Source organism: Canis aureus, chromosome 5 (genome assembly GCF_053574225.1).
Source record: "Canis aureus isolate CA01 chromosome 5, VMU_Caureus_v.1.0, whole genome shotgun sequence".
NCBI classification, from domain to species: domain Eukaryota; kingdom Metazoa; phylum Chordata; class Mammalia; order Carnivora; family Canidae; genus Canis; species Canis aureus.
In genome coordinates, this window is record NC_135615.1 from 6795465 (window position 1) to 6818829 (window position 23365).

General features: G+C 38.2%; 1 protein-coding gene and 1 pseudogene across 5 annotated transcripts in view; both read right to left on the reverse strand.

Moving 5' to 3' along the window:
- Nucleotides 1–23365, reverse strand: part of MYO3A (myosin IIIA) — a 239889-nt gene that overhangs the window by 9459 nt on the left and 207065 nt on the right. For 3 of the 5 annotated variants that reach the window (XM_077896752.1, XM_077896751.1, XM_077896754.1), the window contains one exon: nt 7019–7125. The exons of 1 other annotated variant lie outside the window; for it this stretch is intronic. In XM_077896752.1, coding sequence (XP_077752878.1) covers nt 7019–7125 — 107 coding nt within the window. Of the gene's footprint in view, nt 1–7018; nt 7126–23365 lie in introns of those variants that run through there. One more of the 5 variants, XM_077896756.1, reaches the window with a different exon arrangement.
- LOC144313249 (protein ARV1 pseudogene) lies at nt 2600–4490 on the reverse strand (annotated as a pseudogene).

Here is a 23365-nt window from a genome sequence, read left to right on the forward strand (position 1 = left end):
ATGTCTCTTGTTCTTGACAACAATTTTCTATAATCCAAAGCTATGCTTAAATGATGGCAATATGTTGAATGACAGAGATTCCCTTTCCACCACCATGAATCAAATGTTTTGTTCTTGAATTCTGAAACTGGCAAGGGACCCCTTTTTATTTGGGATCAGCATTTCCATCTGAGAGACTGTGTATTTAACTTGGTTCTCAGTTATAAGAATCTCAGGAAGAGGAAAGAGGAAGAGGAAATACTGTCCAGGCTTATGCTTATTTCAGTCTTGCCTGCAGTAGAATATTCTAGTGAAACATCACTCAAAAATATGTTTTTCCAAAAATCATTCAAGGTGGTTTATAATGGAAGCAATTATACAAGCAAGGTAATAAAGTGGAGGTTGTAAATGAGGAAGAAAGTTGGCAAAAGTGTTAGGATGGAACCTTACATTGGTCCCTTAGTGACCTGGCAGCTGGAGCCAGAGGGAAACATGAAACTGCATTTTTCATCGTGAAGAAGGAAGCATATTGTCCTTCCAGGGAAAGGATTTAATACTAATTTTATCACTTGGGACTTTCTATTAATGACATTTATTTAAAAAAATCTTTTCAATGATAGTTTTGAAATGATAAATTACTAATTTGAAACTTGAAATGAAAAGAAAGAAGCAAATGTCCAATGGCAGTTTCTTGTAGAACTAGAAGAGAGAGAGAAAAGGAGATAAAGATGGCATAGGAATAAAGAGATGTTCTGGGGTGGGTATTTCTTGAGGAGGCCTTTGGAAGGTGGACGTCTTTGCTCAGAGAACTCTGAAGAATCTGTTTCTCAGTCAGTTACACTACAACCTCTCCCCAGAACTTTAAAATTCATATCTGGTACATTATGGCAGACACAATCTTACATTCCTTTTGGAAATACACTAACACTAACTACTTACTTACAGGGCTTCACAAGGATGGAGGAGGCAGTCAAAATGCAGAAGAGAAAAACAACAACCCCATATCCCAGTAGCCAAACTACCCACCCTTCCTACCTACCTATTAGTTTAGGGAAGATACTGTTTATTAGAGAGAATGACCACAAGCAGGGAGAGGGGCAGAAGGAGAGGGGGAGAGAAATAGAGAGAAGCAGACGCCCCGCGAGTGAGGAGCCCCTGCACGGGGCTCCATCTCTGGACCCTGAGATCATCCCTAGGCTGAAATCAAGGATCAGATGCTTAACCAACTAGGCCACCCACACGCCCCTGAAACGTTGCTATTTTCCTTCCAGAATCAGAGTGAGCTGAGCCTAAGAAGTGAGCCCGAGAAGCCCAAGGAGGACCTGAGCTGAGCACGCACACCCTGTTGTTTCAGCATGTGGTGCCCGCTCTGCTACTCAGATCTGTGCAGCCATCAGCAAGGTGACTCAGGACCAACAGTTTGCTCAAAAAATGAGTAACAAAACACAATCACTTCAAAGGTCCTGCCAGTTTTATTATTTTCTCCAGTATCTTCCCTAAACTAATAGGTAGGTAGGAATGGTAGGTAGTTTGGCTACTGGGATTTAAAGATTTATTAATCTTTAAAAAATAGCAATGTTTCCTAGATGTAAGAGACTAAGAGCATCCAATCATAGAAGAGAGCTGGTATTGATTTAAGGCAGCCAGAATGATCACGGAGAGAAGTGACATCCAAGGAGAAACAAGAACTACGGAACAGGTAATGCAGTTGGGTGCACAGCTGTTTGTGTCAGGAGGTGCAGGGACATCACCCCCACGGCTCTGCAGGCCCAGAAGGGAGGACTGTAACTGCAGCCATGGGGCGTCACTGGTGAGCGAGTCCCTGCCTTCAAAGAGCTCGTAGACTGGAGGGGAGAGGCAGACAGGAGAGGAGAACACATATATTTACAAGTGCTCTGAAGACCATGAAGCAGGGCCAGGTGAATACAGGGATGGGTGCTACCTCACACATATGGGGTGCCTGGGTGGCTCAGTGGTTGAGTGTCTGCCTTTGGCTCAAGTCTTGATCCTGGGGTCCTGGGATTGAGTCTCACATCAGGCTCCCCGCAGGGAGCCTGCTTCTTCTTCTGCCTATGTCTCTGCCTCTCTCTCTGTATTTCTCTCATGAGTGAATAAATAAAATGTTTTAAAAATCTAAATAAATATAATTATTTTTGCTCAGTACAGCGGCCTTGGGTCATCAAGAAAAGGTTTACAATCTGCAGTATATTTTAGAAAGAGTTTCATCAAAACCATTTAAAATTATAGAAGGTGGGGTTTTTTGAAACATAGATCTTTTATTGCATGTGAATCATGAATTCCTGTTCCTCTTTCAGTTCAAATGCTTACCGGAAGTGGTCTATAATGTATAAATCCTCACTTGTTGCATTACCTTATTCCCTATAGCAGCATTCCCTGTGTCTGTGGGTATCTCTATGTGGTTTGGTTGTTTCTTATATTGGGAGGGGGAGAGGCATGGCAGTTTTGGGGGGCTTCCAATGACATAACTTTCTTTTTTAGAAACTGTAACCAAATCTTTGCTTAATTTTGCTCAACAGAAATGAGGTGCTTGGTTTATATTTTAGTCTTCTCTTTTCTGGATGCAGTTGGCCATGCCACAGATAACAAAGAATACAACTCTTCAAAACTCTTGAGAGTTACAGATGGCACAATCACTTCCTACATTCCATTCCCTCCTCTGGAAGAAATAGACCATGGTGCTTTCTATCAGTAAGCGGTGCAAGATGGCCAAAAGGAGAGCTTTCAGAGGTCACTCTATTTGCCTGAAAATTTGATGTAAGGACAGATACTTTAATGAGTCTGAAGCACAAGAGTGTGTTGTTGTGTTCCCAAATGATAGCTGGAATCAGAGTTTTCCATAACTAAATCATAATAATGCTTTCAGCAGCAAAATGAAGTTGAGATTTTTGTTTAGTTTTGTTGTTTTTTCTGCTGTCATCAGTCGTTCTACCCATAGGAAAGTAAAAATGCCAATAAAAAAGGCAGTTTGTTCTAGAGAAGCAATTGCAAACCTTCTAGAGACATTCTGCTCCTTGGTATATCTAATAAAGTCATCAGGATCACTGTTCTGGTTTGAATCTTGAAGCCACCACCACCTTAGGTACACTTCAGAAAGCAAACAAAATGGGCAGAGTTTTCCATTGCATGTTTATTTTAATATTGAAAAGAAGATGTCTGTAGGCCTGGGCTTTGCATAAAATAGCATTAATCAAGATGATAACAGGAGAAGATGTGATGTATCTGTCTAGATGTATCTATCTACTGGTTTTATGGAGGATTTGCAGGGTTATCTTTAGCACTCTATGGTTACAGTCTTGATACAATTCTTTGGCCTCTTGGTTGCATTTGATGTACCTGTACAGGCAGGAGGCCAAAGCAGCAGTAGAAATGGCTGCCACCCTGTCTGTATCCCCTTGCCTGGTTAAAGCCAGCTAACATTCCAGAAAGTGTTTTCCTGGCTAAAGGATGTGAGTCCCATCATAGCTATAGGTTCCACTATGTGTTAAGCCCCAAATTTGGGTACGGGCCAGATAAATATGAACACATGGTGTGTTGTCACTTATACTAATATTCTGGTTTTCTGTGCTTTATTTTTCATTGAAGCCACAGATTTCAAGACATAGGGTTATAAAAAAGATTCCCGTCATTAAAATTAAAAGGTAGTAAACCCTTTACATTCATTTAAAAAAGAAGAGGACAAAGGCAAAGTCAAAGTCAACTTTTTGAGGGCAGGGACTCATTTGTGAGGCTCAGAATCTGCTGCATGATTCTGAGAAGGTGGTTGTCAGTAACAGGCACTGCACCTAATTTCAAGCTCTTATAAATTCTCATATCGAGAATGGCATCTGTTGGTGAAGCCCTCATGGTCAATTGTCATTTCAGCTACAGTTAATAAAGGTCACTGAGCATCATTTACCACTTATTTCAGGGTTAATAGGGAATGTCTGGTAATTTCTTTTTTTTTTTTTTTTTTTTTTTTTAATATTTTTTTTTAATTTTTTATTTATTTATGATAGAGAGAGAGAGAGAGAGAGAGAGAGGGAGGCAGAGACACAGGCGGAGGGAGAAGCAGGCTCCATGCACCGGGAGCCCGACGTGGGATTCGATCCCGAGTCTCCAGGATCGCGCCCTGGGCCAAAGGCAGGCGCTAAACCGCTGCGCCACCCAGGGATCCCTGTCTGGTAATTTCTAATCTTGTTCTCTGCTCTTCTTTCTATTTAACTACATGAACAAATGTCAGGCTAGTTGCTTCCTTTTGGGGTGGGCAGTGTAGAAAAAAATCTGTTATCAAGATTTTTATAAAGTAATAGTCAAATGCAGCTATCTGGAATTTTTGCTTCCTTGATTTGCTTCTAATTGTATTTTGCTCACATTTCACTGCACTCATTTGTACCACAGATATTTACTGTAAGCCTATTATGTGCTAGGCTAAATGCAACAGGCAAACTCCTTGACCTTACAGAAACCACCTTGACCACTCTTTGGCAGTTGTATACTGGTGACAACTTCATGGTGACATGAAGTATGGGCCACCTAGGGAGGACACAGGAAGAGCTCCTTTGGGATTTGGGAGTATCAGGAGGGCTTCTTGAAGAAAATGACATCTAGGCTGGGGGTATTTTGTCCCCATGAGGTGAGAATAGAAAAAGGAAGTGGGTTGTAGGCTGAGGACAGAGCATGTCCAGGGACAAATGCCTACAGACAATGTGAAGAACAGGTACAGGCCAATGAGAGGGAATGGCTGGAGTAAATAAATGTCAGGAGCTGAGGCTGGAAAGGTAAGCAAGGCCCTGATGTTGGCCAGCCCTTCTATCATAGGCCACTAGGAAGTAATTACAAGGCTTTCCATCAGAGGGGTAGCATGACTAGATGCTAATTTTAGAAACACTATTCTAGCTACCATGTGAAAGATGCATTAATGGGAAAGGGAGCAAAACAAGAGAGCAGTAAGAGGAGGGATAGATGCAGAGGAGGGATAGATGCAGAGATATCACCTGGAATTGCTGGCCAGGAGGAGGCTGTGGGCAGAGGAGGTGGAGAGAAACAGAAATTCAGGAGATATTTAAGTGGTAGGATTTTGGATATGGAAGATAAGAAAGAGGGAAGAGTCAGGATAATATTCTGATCTTTGGTTTATGAATACAGCCAGTCATTCATTCACAAAGACCATATATCACACATTTCTATTTATATGAAATGTTCGGAATAAGCAAATAGAGGGACGCCTGAGTAGTCAGTGTTTGAGCGTCTGCCTTTGGCTCAAGGCGTGATCCCAGGGTCTTGGGATCAAGTCCCATATAGAGCTCCCTGAAGGGAGCCTGCTTCTCCCTCTATCTGTGTCTCTGCCTCTTTGTCTCTCTCTGTGTGTCTCTCATGAATAAATATATAAAATATTTTTTTAAAAAAAGAATAGGCAAATAGAAAATAGATTAGTGGTTGCCTCAGGCTGGAGGGAGGGGATGGAGAATGACTGGGTATGGAGTTTCTTTTTGGGGTGAGGAAAATGTTCTAAAATTGATTATGGGGATGGCTATACAACTCTGAATATAATGAAGACTATTTAATTGTATATTTTAGGTGTGTGAATTGTATGGAATGTGACATAATAAAGCTGTGTGTGTGTGTGTGTGTGTGTGTGTGTGTGTATGCCCATGTACATCCATGGAGAGTACGTAAAATAAACACTAGCCAGTTTGAGTCTGAGTCTGGAGCTTTGGAGAGGTCTAAACAGAGATAAAGATTCAGAAATTGGTAGTAACTGAGGTCATGAGATTGTCCAAAAGTAATGAGAGGAGAAGAGAGCCTAAGATTGAATGCTAGGCAACACCAAGGAGGATAGGAGCCTTCCAAAGACACTGGAAAAAAACATCCCCAGAGAGAAAGCAGGGCTAAGACTGACTTGGAAGTCAAGTGGGAGCTCCATTTTCTGCCCAGAAGCTGGGAAATGTAATTTCAATGGATGAGAAACATTCTCTGGGTGAAATGGGGGCATAGAGAATCACTGTTCCTTCCCTGTGGCAGTGGGAGTGGAAGAGTGGATAAGTGTTGCAGAAGGAAGGACCAGCAGGTACAAAGGACTCAGGAGCATGCCAGGTAGGCACTGGCTGGCAAGGTTTTAAGCAGTAAGCTTAAAAGTTAGTAGGCATGGGGGCCTTGAGAGGGGGCCCCAAGAGTAGTCTGGGGTCCAGTGAGGAAGGCCTCCGCAGCATCTGGACTTTATGTGGAAGGAAGTACTGGACTATTAGAGGGATCAGTAAGGGAGAAACACACTCACAAGACAGTTTAAAGAAACATTCTGGTAGGGTCTGGAGCAGCTGAGATAAGAAGCCTGAAATATTCTGGGTGAGGAATGATGATGGTCTGAAGTAGAGTGTTGCCCATGGGGTCAGAGGCAGGGCATGAATTGGAGTGAGTCCTGGCCAGGAAAAGCCACACTGTAGGTGACAGAGGAGATGTCAGGAATGAGAGAGGGCAAGATCCAGGGAGCCCCCCAGGTTCTTGGTCTGGGTCATCAGTGGTTGATGGTGACACTCATAGATAGCAGGAACAGGAGAGGAAGGGCAGGTGGGCAGGGCTGGTGCCAGGGAGCCCTCCTGTTGCACATAGGGAGTAAGCAGGAGCGGTCAGTCAGAAGACTTGAGTGCAGCTAACGACCCCGGCAGCTCTGCAGTGCCTATCTGGGTCTGAGTTCTGACCAGTGAGATGAGGACACCATCTTAAGGGCTATTCACAAGATGAGATGTCACCTATATGTGAAGCCCCTCCGTCTAAGCCTGGAATTTGAAAGCTGCTCAAGTAAATGTCTCCTTCCTCTTTCCCTTTCTTCTTCTTTTCCTAAAACTTGACCTTTGACCTAAGGTCCCTCTGAAGAGCTCCTTTTATGATGCACTTCTCTTTCTGGTTTGGTATTTGCACCTCAGCTCAATTAACGGACCAGCAGAGAAGACTGCTAGAGGGCAGGGAGAGGCTGGGACCTAGAGGAAGAGGAGTGTTAGCAGTTGCTATGGCTCTCATCTGATAGGAAGAGTGAGCCACTTACATGTAGCAGATAATAGTATGTGGAGTCCTCAGGGTTATTTAATGTTTTGGGTTTCCGGGGCCGTCTTGGGGGTCTCAATATTTTTGGCTCTTCTTCTTTAGAGATACCTATAAGAAAGGTGATCATAAACAAGTTTTCAATTACAAAGACGATTATCAAGCAATGCTTTCCTTTGGGGGTAAATAAGAAATTATATACATACAACTGGGGCTTAAGCTTGGAGAAAGAGGAAAGTTCTTTGTTCCCCCAACCACCCCTTATCATATTCCTCACTACATGTTCCTTCTGCTTGTCTAGTAGTGTGGGGCTTTGAGAGATAAGGGAAAGGAAAGAAGGGGAAGAAAAAAATGTATAGTTTGGTAATGTGGAATAGCGTACAGAAGTTCAGAGGATGATAGGGAGACGAGTTGAAAGTGCTAGAAAATCCTTAAAAAGGGGTTTTATGCCAACATTTAAGGAAGAGTTAATACCTATTTTTCTCAAACTATTCCAAAACACAGAAAAGGAAGGAAAACTTCCATAGTCATTCTATGAGGCCAGCATTACCCTGATACCAAAGCCAGATAAAGATACCATGAGTAAAAATAACTACAGGCAAGTATCTCTGATAAAGATGGATGCAAAAATAACCAACAAAATATTAGCAAACTAAATCCAACAATACAGTAAAGAAATCATTCACCATGATCAACCCAGGGATTTATTCCTGGGTTGCAAGAATGGTCCAATATTCACAAATCAATCAACATGATATATCACATTAATAAAAGAAAGGATCACCATATGATAATTTCAATAGATAAAGAGCATTTGACAAAGTACAACATGTATTATTGATAAAAACCTACAACAAAGTAGGTTTAGAGGGAACATACCTCAACATAATAAAGGCCTTAAATGAAAAACCCACAGCTAATATCATCCTCAATGGGGAAAAACCCAGAGCTTTTCCTCTACACCCAGGAATAAAACAGGGATGTCCACTCTCACCACTTCATTCACTATAGCACTGGAAACCCTATCCTCAGTAATCAGACAACAAAAAGAAATGAAAGGCATCCAAACTGGCAAGAAAGCAGTAAACCTTTCACCATTTGCACGTGACATGATACTCTATATAGAAAACCTGAAAGACTTCACCAAAAAACTGCTAGAACTGAAATATGAATTCAGTAGTCACGGGATACAGAATCAATGTACAGATATCTGTTGCATTTCTCTACACCAATAATGAAGCAGCAGAAAGAGAAACTAATAGGAATCAGTCCCATTTACAACTGGACCCAAACCAGTAAGATATCTAGGAAGAAACCTAACCAAAGAGGCAAAAGACATGTACTCTGAAAACTATAAAACACTGTTGAAAGAAATTGAAGGTTACACAAATGGAAAAACATTCCATGCTCATGGATGAAGAACAAATACTGTTAAAATGTCTATACTACCCAAAACAAACTATACATTTAATGCAATCTGTATCAAAATACCAATAGCATTTTTCACAAGCAATACTAAAATTTGTATGGAACTACAAAAGACCCTGAATGGTCAAAGCAATCTTGAAAAAGAAAAGTAAAGCTGGAGGCATCACAATTCTGGACTTCATGTTATATTACAACCCTGTTGTGATCAAAACAGTATGGTATGGGCACAAAAACAAACACATAGATCAATGGAACAGAATAGAGAAATTAGAATTAGATCCACAACTATACAGTCAATTGATCTTTGACAAAGCAGGAAAGAATATCCAATGGAAAAAAGACTGTCTGGTCAACAAATGGTGTTGGGAAAACTGGACAGCAACATGCAGAAGCATGAAACTGGACAACTTTCTTACATTATACACAAAAATATATTCAAAATGGATTAAGACCCAAACATGAGATGGGAAACCATTAACATCCTAGAGAAGAACATAGGCAGTAACTTCTTTGACATTGGCTGTAGCAACTGCTTTCTAGATATGTCTCCTGAGCTAAGGGAAACAAAAGCAAGAATGAACTATTGGGACTACACCAAAATAAAAAGTTTCTGCATAGGAAACAACCAACAAAACTAAAAGTCAACCTACAGAATGAGAGAAGATATTTGCAAATGACATAATGGATAAGGATATAGTATGCAAAATATATAAAGAACTTATAAAATTCAATACTTAAAAAATGGATAACTCAATTAAAAAATGGGCAGAAGACATGAATAGACATTTTTCCCAAGAAGACATACATATGGCCAACAAATACATAAATAGATACTCAACATCACTCACCTTGAGGGAAATACAAATCAAAACTACAATGAGCTATCCCCTCACACCTGTCAGAATGGCTAAAACCAACAACACAAGAAAAAACAGGTGCTGGCAAGGATGGGGAAAAAGGGGAACCCCCATACACTGTTAGTGGAAATGCAAACTGGTGCAGCCACTCTGGAAAACAGTACAGAGTTTCCTCAAACAGTCAAAAATAGAACTACCCTATGGTCTAGCAATTGTACTACTGGGTATTTACCCAAAGGATACAAAAATACTAAATCAAAGGGATACATGTACCCGGATGTTTACAGCAGCATTATCTACAATAGCATAAGTTATTCAAACAGCCAAGAGTCCATCAATAGATGAATGGATAAAAAATATGTGGTGTGTGTGTATATATATAGGAATATTAGCCATAAAAAAGAATGAAATCAAAAACAAACAAACAAAAAAAGAATGAAATCTTGCCATTTGCAATGATGAAGGTAGAGAGTATTATGCTAAGCAAAGTAAGTCCACTGGAGAAAGCAAAAATCATATGATTAAAAAAAAATCATATGATTCCACTCATATGTGGAATAGGAATTTAAGAAAAAGAACAAACAAGCATAAGGGGGAAAAAAAGAGAGACAAACCAAGAAATATATTCTTAATTATAGAGAACAAACTGATGGTTTGTTTGAGGAGAGGAGGGTGGGGGAATGGGTGAAATAGGTGATGAGGATTAAGGAGTGCACTTGTGACGAGCACCAGGTGTTGTAGGAAGTGTTGAATCACTATATTGTACACTTGAAACTTTTACTACACTGTATATTAAACTAACTGGAATTTAAATAAGAACTTAAAAAAGGGTAATATGCTCATAGAATTTTGCTGTGATTCCCCCAACCACCAGCCTTATACAATGACCCATCCATCCAAGCCCTGCAAAATCTCTACTCAAAGGCCATCTCCTATGTTACCCCCAAACAAGAACATTACTCATTTGCAGGCTTGACTTCCTTTGAAATGTAGAACCTCAAACTATTAGAATCATCAGACTTGACTTGAAAAACCTTCACCAAGAAAGAATAAAGTTTGTCATCTTTTTCTGGTCTTTTTTGTCAATATAGCCAAGTTCTTATACCTGTAGCAATGTCATTAAAGCTTCTGATGCTCTATATACTTGGTTGTTAGTGTTTGTCACAAGTGGCTTTACATTTACAGAGCTAATGAGCCTCTAATGAAGTATTCTTGTCTGTTTTTCATGATTCTTGACCACTGCATCCCCTGACGACATTTGTGCAGAAATGCCTGTTTTATGGATACATCAGGATCAGGGTGGGAGCAAGGTATGGGTGCTTATTGGAGAATGACTTACATTCAAGTTATATCTGAGCATACATTTGTTAGCTGGACTTTAAAGGCAGTAATAGATCATTATTTTGTATAATAAAGGGGAAAGAATGATTCCTAGCCTCGATGTAGAAATACACAGAGAAACTGAATTTCTCCAAAGCATACTAACCAAATCAAGTCAAATAGAATGAAATCAGTGAATATTTATACTATGTGTAAACAACCATGACTGGTAGTGCGAATCAGTTTCAGCCAGGATAGAGACTCACAGATGTCCAACTTTCTGGTCTTATGCCCAGTCCACTAGGTGAACATACTTATCACAACAGTATTCACATTCTCACAGAATCCAGCTCATTCATTTCAAAATCTATAGGAAATTGCTAGATGACAAAGATAGATCAGCGAGCTAGATGTATTTTATAGAGGTATAATACATGGAACAATGCTAATCAGAGAAAACCACAACAATCATACAATCTTTTTTTCGAATAAGACAAAAGAAAATGAGATCTTTGTTAACGAGACCATATTAATAGAGATTAGTAATAGACAAGTAGAGTAGAAGCACTTTTCCAACCAATCTCTGGCGATTCGTCTTCTGTTCCCTCTCTCTGTTCCTCTCCATGGGAATAGAGGAGGTGGAGGGAATTCAAGTATCTGAGCCCTGTCGAATCCTGTCCAAGATTGTCAAAAGCACAAGGAAAGATGGTAAAAGCTAGATTCTTGCCATTACCGCAAATACTGGTCTTTTATTTTTTTCTTTCTCCTTCCCTAATCATCTCTCTAAGTGCTGATTATTAAACAGCTTCTATGGCTCTTGCAAAGTCTCATCATTTTAAAATGTATTGCTTATGCCCACTTATATTATTCATTTGAAACTGAATGGCAAGAAACATACACATATAATATGAAGTTTTTATGGTTTTAGGAGCATGAAACTGACCTCTGACTAGATTTTACCTTGACTTTAATGTTAAAGTCTAAATTACAATATCAGCATATCACGGTTGTAATAGAAGTTAATTAAGCTGAAGGTGGCAAAGAATCTGAATAAGGGCCAGGAGAGTGGAAAACAAAACTGATTCTGGCAATAAAGAGAATCTTGCTCTTGTCTCCGCTGTCTCATCAAATGTTCCCCATTCAATCTCATTTCTATCACCTAAACTATTGAAACTGCCTCTAGAGAGTCAAGGGTGATTCACTTTATTGACAAATACAAGGGCCCTTTATCTGTCCTTCAATGGCTGCCTTCATCGTTTAACATTATTGACTACTCCTGACCTTCATGATGAGATTTCTGAGGGGAGATCCCTTATCTTATTTATCTTTGTATTCCTGGCACTTAAGGATATGCTTGACATATAGTCACTGTTTAATAAAATTTTGCTGAATGAGTTAATAATCCCTTTGCCTCCTGGACTGAATCAATCCTCTCTTTGTTCCTTGCACATCCCATGGTGTACTCCATGCTGATGGCTTCCTGATACAAAGCTCAGGTTTGATGTTTTCACCCCGCCAGAGCTCCTGCCCCAATTTTTTCTTCCCTATTGAGTACTTCCATCTCAAACTCTAAGGCTCAAATGAACCGGTGGTCACTTTCCTTCTCCATGTAGGATTCTGTGTATCACAAGCTCCATGGCATGACACCATTATGTCTACCTTTACCCCAGGCTCAAAATATTGATATCACCTTTGTCTTATCCCACTTGCTCATTTCCTATAAACAGACAATCATCAACTTCCGCCAATTTTTTGATACATGCTTTGAATGTCTAATACTCACCCATCATTTCCTTTTGTCTACCATGGCTACCACTCTGGGCTAAACTGCTCAGTTAATAACTTTGGCAGAGACTTAATCTGTTCTCCATGCTTCACCTCACAAACAAAGACCAGATTTTTCTTCCTTACCTATCATTTTAATTATGAAGTTTCACTTTTCAAAAATTCATTGTTTTCTTTTCTTCTATGATTAAGGCTAAACTTCTCCTAAATCCAGATTACTTACAATCACAGCAGTTACAATTTTATCTCCCGCTTCCCCCTGAAATGAACCATCTCCTTTGGTCAGTCTACTGGCCTCACTGGAACCCTGACACACCATGTTTGTAGCTATAATTTTGCTTATTCTCATATTCTAATAGACTCACTGAAATTTTTTTTTTAAGATTTTATTTATTTGAGAAAGAGAATGAGCAGGGTGTGGGGAGGGGGCTGGAGCAGAGGGAGAGGGAGAACAGGCCCTCCACTGGGCAGGGAGACTGATGAGGGGCTCAATCCCAAGACCCTGGGATCTTGACCTGAACTGAAGGCAGATGCCTAACTGACTGAGCCACCCAGGTGCCCTCTCACTATCTTGAGCATCTTCACTGCCTGTCTCCAGTACCAGTTGTTTCACCAAGCTCTCACTGACTATCCAGTGATCCCCCTCTCAGGGAGCACCAACAATAGTACTCACATGCTATACAGATCATTTGAAGTGAGTTATGTCCCCTCAAAATTCACATGCTGAAGACCTAACCCCTAGTACCTCAGAATAAGACTATATTTGGAGAAAAGGTCTTTAAAGTGAAGTGACAAGGATGGGCCCTACCCAATATGTGTCATTATAAGAAGAGATTAGGACACAGTCTCACACAGAAGGAAGACCATGTGAAGACACAGGGAGAAGACAGCCATCCACAAGTCAAGGAGAGCGGCTTCAGAAGAAGCCAACCTTGCCAACACCTTGATCTTGGTTTTCTAGTCTCCAGAACTAGGAGGAAATCAATATCTTTTGTTTAAGCTACCATCTGTGGGATGTTGTCATGCAGCTGTAACCAAACATATAACATCTAACTATTTTTACCTGTGATTTTTTTTTTTATAGTCGAGCCATAGGTTTCTGAGTGATACAGATCACGACTGAGGTTTTGACGTTCTCCTGCCTCTTCATGGTTGTTCTGCATGTGGTAGGTGTTTGGAGATGCTAAGAGGTTAGATGGACTCCATTTTAACTCAGAGACACAGCGGTAAGTGAATTTTGTTAACTGGATCACCACTGTTACTGTCCATAGAAAAATAAATTCCCGATGCTTTCAAGATAAGTGTGAATAGAAGAACCAGCAAAACTCTCGAAAGAGAACGCGAGGACTTCATGAATGATCTAGAGGTATAAATGTCTTCACCAAAATCCAAAAGTCATAAAAATGTAGACATATTTGGCTATTAAAAATAGATAAAGACCTTAATATGGCAACAAAGTCAGAAGACACATGATTTGGAAAACTATATTTACAATACAGAGGACAAGTCAAGGGATGGTATTTGTAATGCATACAAGGCCAAGCAAATTAATATAAAATACAGACCAGTGGAAAAAAAGGGCAAAAGGTTAAAATAGGAAGTTCAAGACAAGCAAATCCAAAAAGTCAGTAAGTATAGGAAGGCACCTGAGCTGGCTAATAGGCAAGGAAATAGAAGTTAAAATAATGACAAAATATCATCTCACTTTTGGCACATAAGCAAAGATTAAAAGAAGGATAACAGCACTGTACAGGATGCCAGAAAAAAGTATGTTCTCACAAACTATTGAAGGAAATGTCAATTATTAGGGCTTTTGGGAAAGCAGCCTATCAAAAAAAAACCAAACATACCTTTCAACTCAATAACCCTACCCTGGGAACCTATCTTGCAAAACTAAAATCCTGGCATACCAGGGCATCCTCAAAGATGTTTACTGCAACATTTTTTACAGTGGCAAAAATCTGAAACAGTGAGTATCTAGAAAGAGAGAAAAGTTTACATAAATCATTGATACCCATGTGAAATATTATATAGCCAGTAAAATGAATGAGTTATAGCTGTGCCAGCTGATGTGCAGGGATTCCTGCTAAGGAATTGAAGGAAAAAAGCCAAGATATATAGGTATTTATATTGTGATCTTATTTATATAAAAACAATGACAGAAATCTCTGTCTTTTCTTTGTGTATGTATGCATAAGTGTATGTGTGCAGATCTACAAAATCCATGAAAGAATACATGCTTTATGATTAGGGTTCTCTTGAGGGGTGAGTAATGTGGGCTGCAGATGGAGAAAGGGGGAAGGAAACAGGAAGAAAAAGGGAAAATAAAAAAATATTTCCTTTATGTAAAATTATAAATATGCACGTGGGTATATCTATTTTATAGAGATAAAACGTAAAAAAATGTGTTGAATTTTCAGAATTTCTGTTTATTTCTTGTATCTTGAAGAATCTGCTCTTGTGTTAGTTCACTGACTTTCTTCTTTCACCAGGATAATCTGAAACGGAGGGCTGAATGTTCTTAAAAGGTGTCTCACTTAAGATATTGCCATACAAAGTGGGCAGCCAGTAAGAAAATTATTGATGAATGTGTTCAACAGGGTCTGATTGCATTTAAATTAAATTTCCCCAGACTATTTTGTATTTTTGAAGAGCAAACTTCCCCTGAGTTTATCAGCATACAAATATTCCAGAAAGGCAAGCTGATTTTGCCCTCTAAAATTTTGTTCTTTTTGGGGGAGTGCAAACACGCTCTGCTAATGTCATTCTAACCCCTTAATTACAAAAGTGACATAAACATTTGTAATCCCATATTATCAATGTTGTCAGTAGCAAAATAAGGTTTGTGACTATTTTGTGTGGTGTGCATGATAAATATTAGCTTGTAAAGGTTATTGCTACATTAAATAGCCAGAAGGTAAAATATTTATTTATTTATACTATGGGTTCTGATAATAATTTCGGTGTTTCAGTTTACCAGAAATGCACCTTTCTTTGAATAATGAAAGGACAAACAGCTCAATATTTTTTTATTTGGAAGAGAGCATAAATCTCATTGGAAATACTTGCTTTAGAAAATTATATCTCAATATTATTCTCACTTTAATGGTAATTTACATTCAGAGGATAGTCTGCATAAGGATCTCATCTAAATCAGTTATTAGCAGAACAGAAATGCACTTATGTTAGTGTCATAAATCAGATATTAACAGATCAGAAATGTGCTTATTGTAATTTTTTAAGAAATCAATTTTTAAATTTTTGGTAAATTTCCATTTACTGCCGTCTGTGAACTTTCATCAATACAGTTGGGCTACAGGAAATCTTAGAAGGGAGGAATATTCATTTCTGCACATCAAAGGCAGGATTTGTGCAGTCAGGGATGCAACCTGCCTTCCAGAAGCTGTTGGTTCTGCCTTTTCATCTCATCTGCCCTTCAGCCAGGCCAGCCAGTCTGGAGGAGACTGGATTCAGGTTCTGAACTCGTGGGCCAGTTCAGTTCTACTCTGCTTCCCTCTGCCTTGCATGGCACACAACTCTGGAAACATTTTTCATCTCTCATGGTTACCCTGAATTTGGGCACTTGCTTTGCTCTATGCTCTGTGTTCTTTTGAGTATACCTGAGGTGAAGGGTTGTAAGGGGAGGTGTTTCTCCTCTTTTGAGTGTCCTTCACACTATGCCTTCCCATTCCCTGAATCTGACTCAGAGGCTCCCTTTGACCTCAAAAGGCAACTACTGGCCTCCATCCCCATTTGAACGCTCAAGCAATTTTTTTGGCTCATTCTTTTCTACCCTAGAGCCAATTGACACCTTGAGCATGGGCTTTTAAGCTTTTTGCCACTCTCTGATTTGGGTACATTGCACTAGTATCAGGAACATTGAAAACTGAGCATGTGGTTTTTAAATTATACTACTCTTAGATTTAGGTAGGGTGCTTCACCGCCACCCCACCCCCCCCCCCCCGCCCCCAGCCTGCTCCTCATGTCTACTCTAGTTATGTCACAGGAGAAAACAGAGGAGAATAAGGCCACTCTGTTTGTGGGGGGATGAAGAGACATGCCCTCTAGATTATCATTTATCTCTTGGACATGATCACTAAATATCTGCCACCTATTGCTGGCATCTCTATTGGGCAGAGGTATTGGACTAGAGTCCTCAGAGGTAGTTTTGTTCTAGTCATGGGGTTGGTTATGTCCTTTCTCCCAGCCCTCTTGCATACTCATGCACAATCACCAAAGCAGGGCACCCTAAGAGAGGCATATGAGAATACACACAGTGATACTGATGGAATCTCAAGAGTGCCTTCTGTGCTGGGGATGGTGGACCGTCATGCTGAACTAGAAGCATGTGTCCTGTGTGTGAGTGTCCACAGGACTATGGATACAGTCATACAACAAAATATATGCTTACCTGCCTAGAGACCTAGAGAACCATATGTAAGGCCCCCTAAGTACAACTTGGTTGGTTTGGTTTTTTTTTTTTTTTTTTTGGCTGTTTTTCAAGATCATATTGATCTTAATCTATCTGAAAAATATCTGAGTATATAGCCTGAAGTGAAACCTATGTTAATTTTTCCCAAAGAGTCAAATTTTAGAAAATAATTTATTGACTGTTCAGCCATTTTCTCAGATTGGTTTCTACCGAGGTGAGACGAAATATGCTAATATTTTTAATAAAGCCTTTACTCCTTACGAGAGCCTGTCTGGAACAGAGCATGGCTGGAGGAAATGTCAAGCAAGCTTTCAGTGACCGGCAACAAAAATGACATATCTGGAGATGACACTCTCGTCTTACCCCACATCACTGTGGAAGCTTTGTACCAGGATGAAGTACCATTATTCAGATTCTTAATCTTATACAGAAGTAGACTCTGAAGGTAAAAATCAGTGAGAGAGAGTCCTTTCTACTGGAGAGTGAGCACCTAGTTCTCACTCAACCAGTCCGTTTGACTTTTCTAGAGCTTTCTGCATAGATGCTCTTGTTAATGAACTGCCATGTGAGGTTAAGCTGATTATTTACAGTATTCAGATTCTAATTCTGTAATATTTTATACTATAGTTAGATTAGCTAGCAGTTTGCCAAGGTTATTCTCTGAAAAATGAATTTTAGGGGCTGTTAATATTCCATCTATGAATGTGTCATTACTTATTAATCATTTTCTTATTGTCTCATTTCATTTTTTGCCAGTACATAAATTTTTCTTTTTCAGTTGTTTCCTTAGGCTATGTCCCCATAAGTGGGTTTATTGGGTCAATGATGCAAACTATTTCCTTTTTTTTTTTTTTTATATTGCTAAATCACTTTTCAAAACATTGACTCTACAGTCTTACCAATAGTGTTTGAGAATAATTAAATTAGCACATTCTTATCACTATTAAATATATTTTATCCTTGTCATTTTGATAAATAAAAAACAGGAACTTATTTTAATTTGTATTTAAATTAGGGTGATCATATATATGCTTATTTGCCATTTGCATTTGTTCTTCTATAAGTAAATCAATGTCTTGTGCCCATTTTTCCATTGGGGGGTGTTAATATTTTTCCTAATTATTTATAAGAGCCCATTGTGCAATACACATGTTAACCTTTTCCATTTGTTCTAAGTTTTTCATCCAGTTTGCATTTGGTTTTTTAACTTCTAAGATGCTTTCTAATCTCTGGAAGGTTTTAATGCTTATCTAGTCCAAAGATAGCACCTCTCTTCTTTCTAAGTCCTTTTATAACTTCTTATGTTTCATCCTTTCTCAAGCAGAGGTTGTGAAGACTCAGTTCATATCATTTGATTGTTTTGGGTTTATTTCTTACAATGAAATCATTAATGTATCTGGGAAATATTTGGGTTTTCAGCCTGAAGTAAGATTATCTTATTTCTTCTCTCCACCTCAGAAAAATTTTAAGCATTATCCATCTATTTCTTATGGTTTTGCTGTGTATCTTTTTGTGACAGGTTTTTATAGATACCAGGGTCAATTTTAGGGCTACCCTATTTCATTAATCTGTGGTTGATTTTTATAAGAGGTATATGGTTTTCATTATTATAGCTTTATATTATTCTTTTTACTATCTAATAAAGAAAATCCTCATTTCTAATTATTCCTTTTTCCTGAAATTTACAAATGGTCTTTAGGAACATTTTCTTAAGTTCTAAAGAAAATCTCATAGACATTGAATGCTGTTTTCTTTTTAAACCTAGAAATTAATTATAGAATAGTTATGTTTACAGTATCTTATGTTCCAATCCAGAAACACAGTGTATTATACCATTGTCCACATGTTTTTGTTTATTTGTGGTTTTCTTGCCAGCTTTATTTCAAGATCCACCCCCCTGTTTTTGTTGTTGTTGTTGTTATTATTTCCAATGAACTCTTTTTTCCAACTTTATAGGAAAGGATATCCATTTTTCTATTCACATACATATCCCTGGTGAATTCTATTGTTAATACCAATCATTTGGGTTCATTCTTTACATTTTTTAATACCAACATTCATGTTGGTATTAATACCCTAACAACTTCTCCTTTTCAATAGTTATGCTTTTATAGAGACTTTTGTTTCCTGTCTTATTACATCCGGTAGAATTCCCAAATCATGGAAAAAAGTGTTTTCATCAGCATTCTTATCTTAATTCCACTTTCTACTGGAACTGCTTCCAGTGTTTTACAGTTAATGATGATTTTGGCAATTTAAAGAATCTACTTCTATTGCTCATTGACTAAGAGTTTGTCTTTTCATCAGGACCAGGTATTATTTTATTGAAAACTATTTCAGGGTTAACAAGATGACTTTTTTCTTTTGACTTTTTGATACTGTTACATTAATATGTGCTCTTAAGAGATTCTTTTAATGTAATATTGCACTCAATTAGTCAGAATGGCACTTGGTTTTACCTCTAAATCTCTTGAGACTGACTCATAGCTTTCTTCCTTCCTTCCCTCACCTCTTCCTTCCCTCCTCATCCCTTTTTTCCTTCCTTCCTCCCTCCCTCCCTCCCTTCCTTCCTCCCTCCCTCCCTCTGCTGCCTCATTCTCTTCCTTCCTCTTTTCTAAAATGTTATTTGTCAGACTTAGGTTTCAGGATATGACCTTCATAAAATAGGTAGTTTTCACTTTATCCCTTTTTTTCTCAAACAGATTACATAATGTAGGAATTATCTGTCTCATGAATTTAAGATGCCAATTGCCTAAAATATTGAGTTCTTGTCAACTTTTCTTTGACAGGCATATCATTATATTGACTAATTTCTTTTCAGAAATTTATGTTCCAGCTCCAAATTGTTTTTGTGAAATTGATTGATTTATAGTATGATAAGATTTCAGTATTATCAACTACACTTGTTGTAATGTTCTTATTTCTAATTTTTTTTGTGTGTATTCTTTTGAAAATAGGAATTTATTTTACTTTCAAATTATTTTTAAATGAAGCTATTACCTTAGTGTCATTTAGGTATTTGGTCTATTTTTGTGTTATTGTAGTTATTCTTTTTTCTGTTTTTCCTGGTGTTGAATAACCATTAATTTACTTTAAAAATTTCCCAAGTTATATTTTTTCATTATTTTCTCTCAGTTAATAACAAAAACATTTAATGATATGAATTTTCCTATGAGTATAGACTGCATTCCATTCATAGTTTTTCTATGTGGCTACTTTCATTTTTATTAATTCAAAATAATTTATAGCTTTAATCATAATTTCTTTAGATTATCTTATTGATTTTTATTTTGCTCATTTGTGCTTTTCAACTTTTTAGAAAAGATTTAATTTATTTATTCATTAGAGACACAGAGAGAGAGGCAGAGACAGAGGCAGGAGGAGAAGCAGGCTCCCTGCAGGGACCCTGATGCGGGACTCAATCCCAGGACCCTGGGATCACGACTTGAGCTAAAGGCAGATGCTCAACCACTGGGCCACCCGGGCGTCCTTTTCAATTCTTTTTTTAAAAAGATTTTATTTATTTATTTGAGAGAGAAAGGACACACAAGCAGTATGGGGGCGGCGAGAGGGACAGGAGAGGAAGAAGCAGACTCCTTGCTGGGGAGGGAGCCTGATGCAGGGCTCCATCCCAGGACCCTGGGATCATGACATGAGATGAAGGCAGGTGCTTAACCGACTGAGCCACCCAGGCACCCCTGTGTTTTTCAATTCTATCTCAATTACATTATGGTTAGGAAATGTAATCTGGTTCGATTTTGATTTGTGTAAGTTTGTGGACTGGCCTAGTATGTCTAGTTAGAAGAAACAAAAGAGGTTGAGGAAAGGAGAGAGCCCAAGAAAGAGGCAAAGGGCAAAGGAAAAAGATCAATGATACTCAATTCTGTGAAGAGCATCAGGTAACGTATGGAAGTGCTGAATCACTATATTGTACACCTGAAACTAACATTATGTTAAATAATTGGAATTTAAATACAACCTTAAAAGAAAGAGCAATTTTTAAAACTATACTAGCTATTTGGAAAAAAAGGGTATTATCTCTATAGCATATGAAATTATAAATATATTAAACATGTGTTGATTATATTATTGTATAAACTATGCTATATAATTTATCTTTGAATTGATCTCATGTAGCTAAGTAATATGGTGCCAAAATATATAAAGAAAAATTCAGTTTCCAGTGTTGCTAATATTATTGTTTTTTTTTGTGTGTGCATCTGAATCAAAACTTAAAGGGAAGTTGGAGGGGGGAGAAGTATATTCATTACTCCTGCTTCTATATTAGCTCCATGTCCTCTGTAGATACATGTAGACTAGATACAAAGTATGGAATGAGGGGTAATAATTTGAGTGTAGCTGTTTCCATCAAAGGCCAAATGTTTCATCTGAACTAATTCAGTTAATTCATCAGAAATCCATAATTCAGAGTGTAAATTTATGAAAGGTAAACTGTTTCATACGATTAGTATTTAATATGTAATTTAATGATTCTCACTGAATCATTTATTTACTTATTATAAATAAAGTCACTTAATTTTATATACTGACTTGTTTTCTTAAGAGACTTGGAGAGTTGGTATTCCTTCTTATGAAGAAAGAGGGATAGCAAATAAACTCAGGAAGATAAGCAATGGGTGGGAAGCAATATAATTTCTGAAATCTCTTTACTTTTCACTTTTAATGAAAAAATAATCCTATAAAATATATAACCCCACATTATTTGAGCTACCTGGCTTTCTCATGAATGTAAGCACATTTATAGATACAGGTGGTCATATATTCTTGGTAGTTTGTAAAATGCATTTCTAGGTGCCAGCATTACAATGGTAAGGTGATAGGCAATCCTAAAAACTACAGCAGATCAAATCTGCATCATAATAACTAAGTATTAAGGGTAATTGCATGAGTCTGAATGCCATTAAAATTCAGAAATAAATGGAAAATTGTGATTTTTTTCCTCCTCAACATTTATTCTCAAAGCAACATAAAAAACATTTGTGTTATATACACTGTGTGTGTGTGCATGGCAAGGGACTGCTTTGATCTAGTGTTGAATTTTCTTTTGATGTTATGTAAATGAAGCATGAGAATTACAATAGTATCCTTATTTGTTAACCTTGCAAACCGCTAAAAAATTACAGCCTGTTGGATAGTCATACTTTCTTTATAAAGGAAAGAAAGAGAATGTGCTTTTGTGTTACCAGAATTTATTTGTCCTGCAATTAATCTTTTTTCTTCTCTTCACAATGGTCAAAACAAATTGCCAGGTGTACCATAATTAAGAAGAAAAACATCCCCCCAAAAATACCATTCAGGGAGACATAATGCACTGTCATTGTATACTTATGAATAATGAATGTCATTGTATACTTATTGCGATCTATGATCCAACAGCCACACTCTAGTTATACATATCCTATACCAAGTTTCTCTTAACAAAAATGCAAGTGCAGTTAGCACCTATCAGTTTCAATTTATGATAACTATTATCAAAACAAAGATATAAAATAAGTAGTTCAAGTACTTACCTTATTTTATATTTTAAACTTCGTAACTAGCTGCTCAGTCTTCATTTGGACATTATTTTACCTTGACGCTTGTGTACATTAAAAAATATGTCTCACAGAAAGAGAAACCTTACAGAATAAGGTTATAGCTTGTTAAAATTAACTTGAAAAAATTAATTATCCAGGCACCTGGGTGGCTTGGTCAGTTAAGCATCTGCCTTCAGGTCAGGTCACAAGCCCAGGGTCCTGGGGATGGAGCCCTGCATTTGCATCAGGCGCCCTGCTCAGCGGGAGTCTGCTTCTCCCTCTCCCCAACCCCTCTTCCTCTGCTCCTGTGTGCGCTCTCATTCTCTCTCTCTCAAATAAATACATAAAATCTCAAAAAGAAGAGAAAAATTTAATTACCCTCATGTGCTGTGTTTTCTAGGGCTTTCTTTAGAACAGGTTAGAAGTTCTCCCAGGCCACTTTACAGAATCCAGCTGAAGCTTACTGAGTCTTACCAACAGAGTTCTGGGTAGCAAGTAGTTGAAGATGCCTATTGGTTTTTGACAATGATGACAGAACTAAAGTTTCAGGTGATGCTTAGGCTTATTTTAATGATGGAATTACTTGTAAATGAGCTTGATTTTGGTTTCCTAAGTGAAATTTTTCATGGGGAGGCACAGTTTGCCATGAAGGTCAGTATCCCAGGGGTGGTCGGTTGAATCTGAGCTAACAGTGCATCAGCTGAATCTGCCTCAGCAGGTGAGGGCAGCTGCTTGTACTGTGGGGTGCCAGATTCTGCATTACTAATTCTGATGATCTTCTATATATTATAAGAACCTTTTTTTCTGGGGCGCCTAAGTAAGGCAGTCAGTTAAGAATCTGACTCTTGGTTTCCACTCGGGTAGTGATCTTAGGGTTGTGAGATCAAGCCAGGCTCTGTGCTCAGTACAGAGTCTGTTTGAACTCTCTCTCCGTTTCCCTCTGCATAACCCATCTCACCTCTCTCACTCTAAAATAAGTAAACACATCTTTA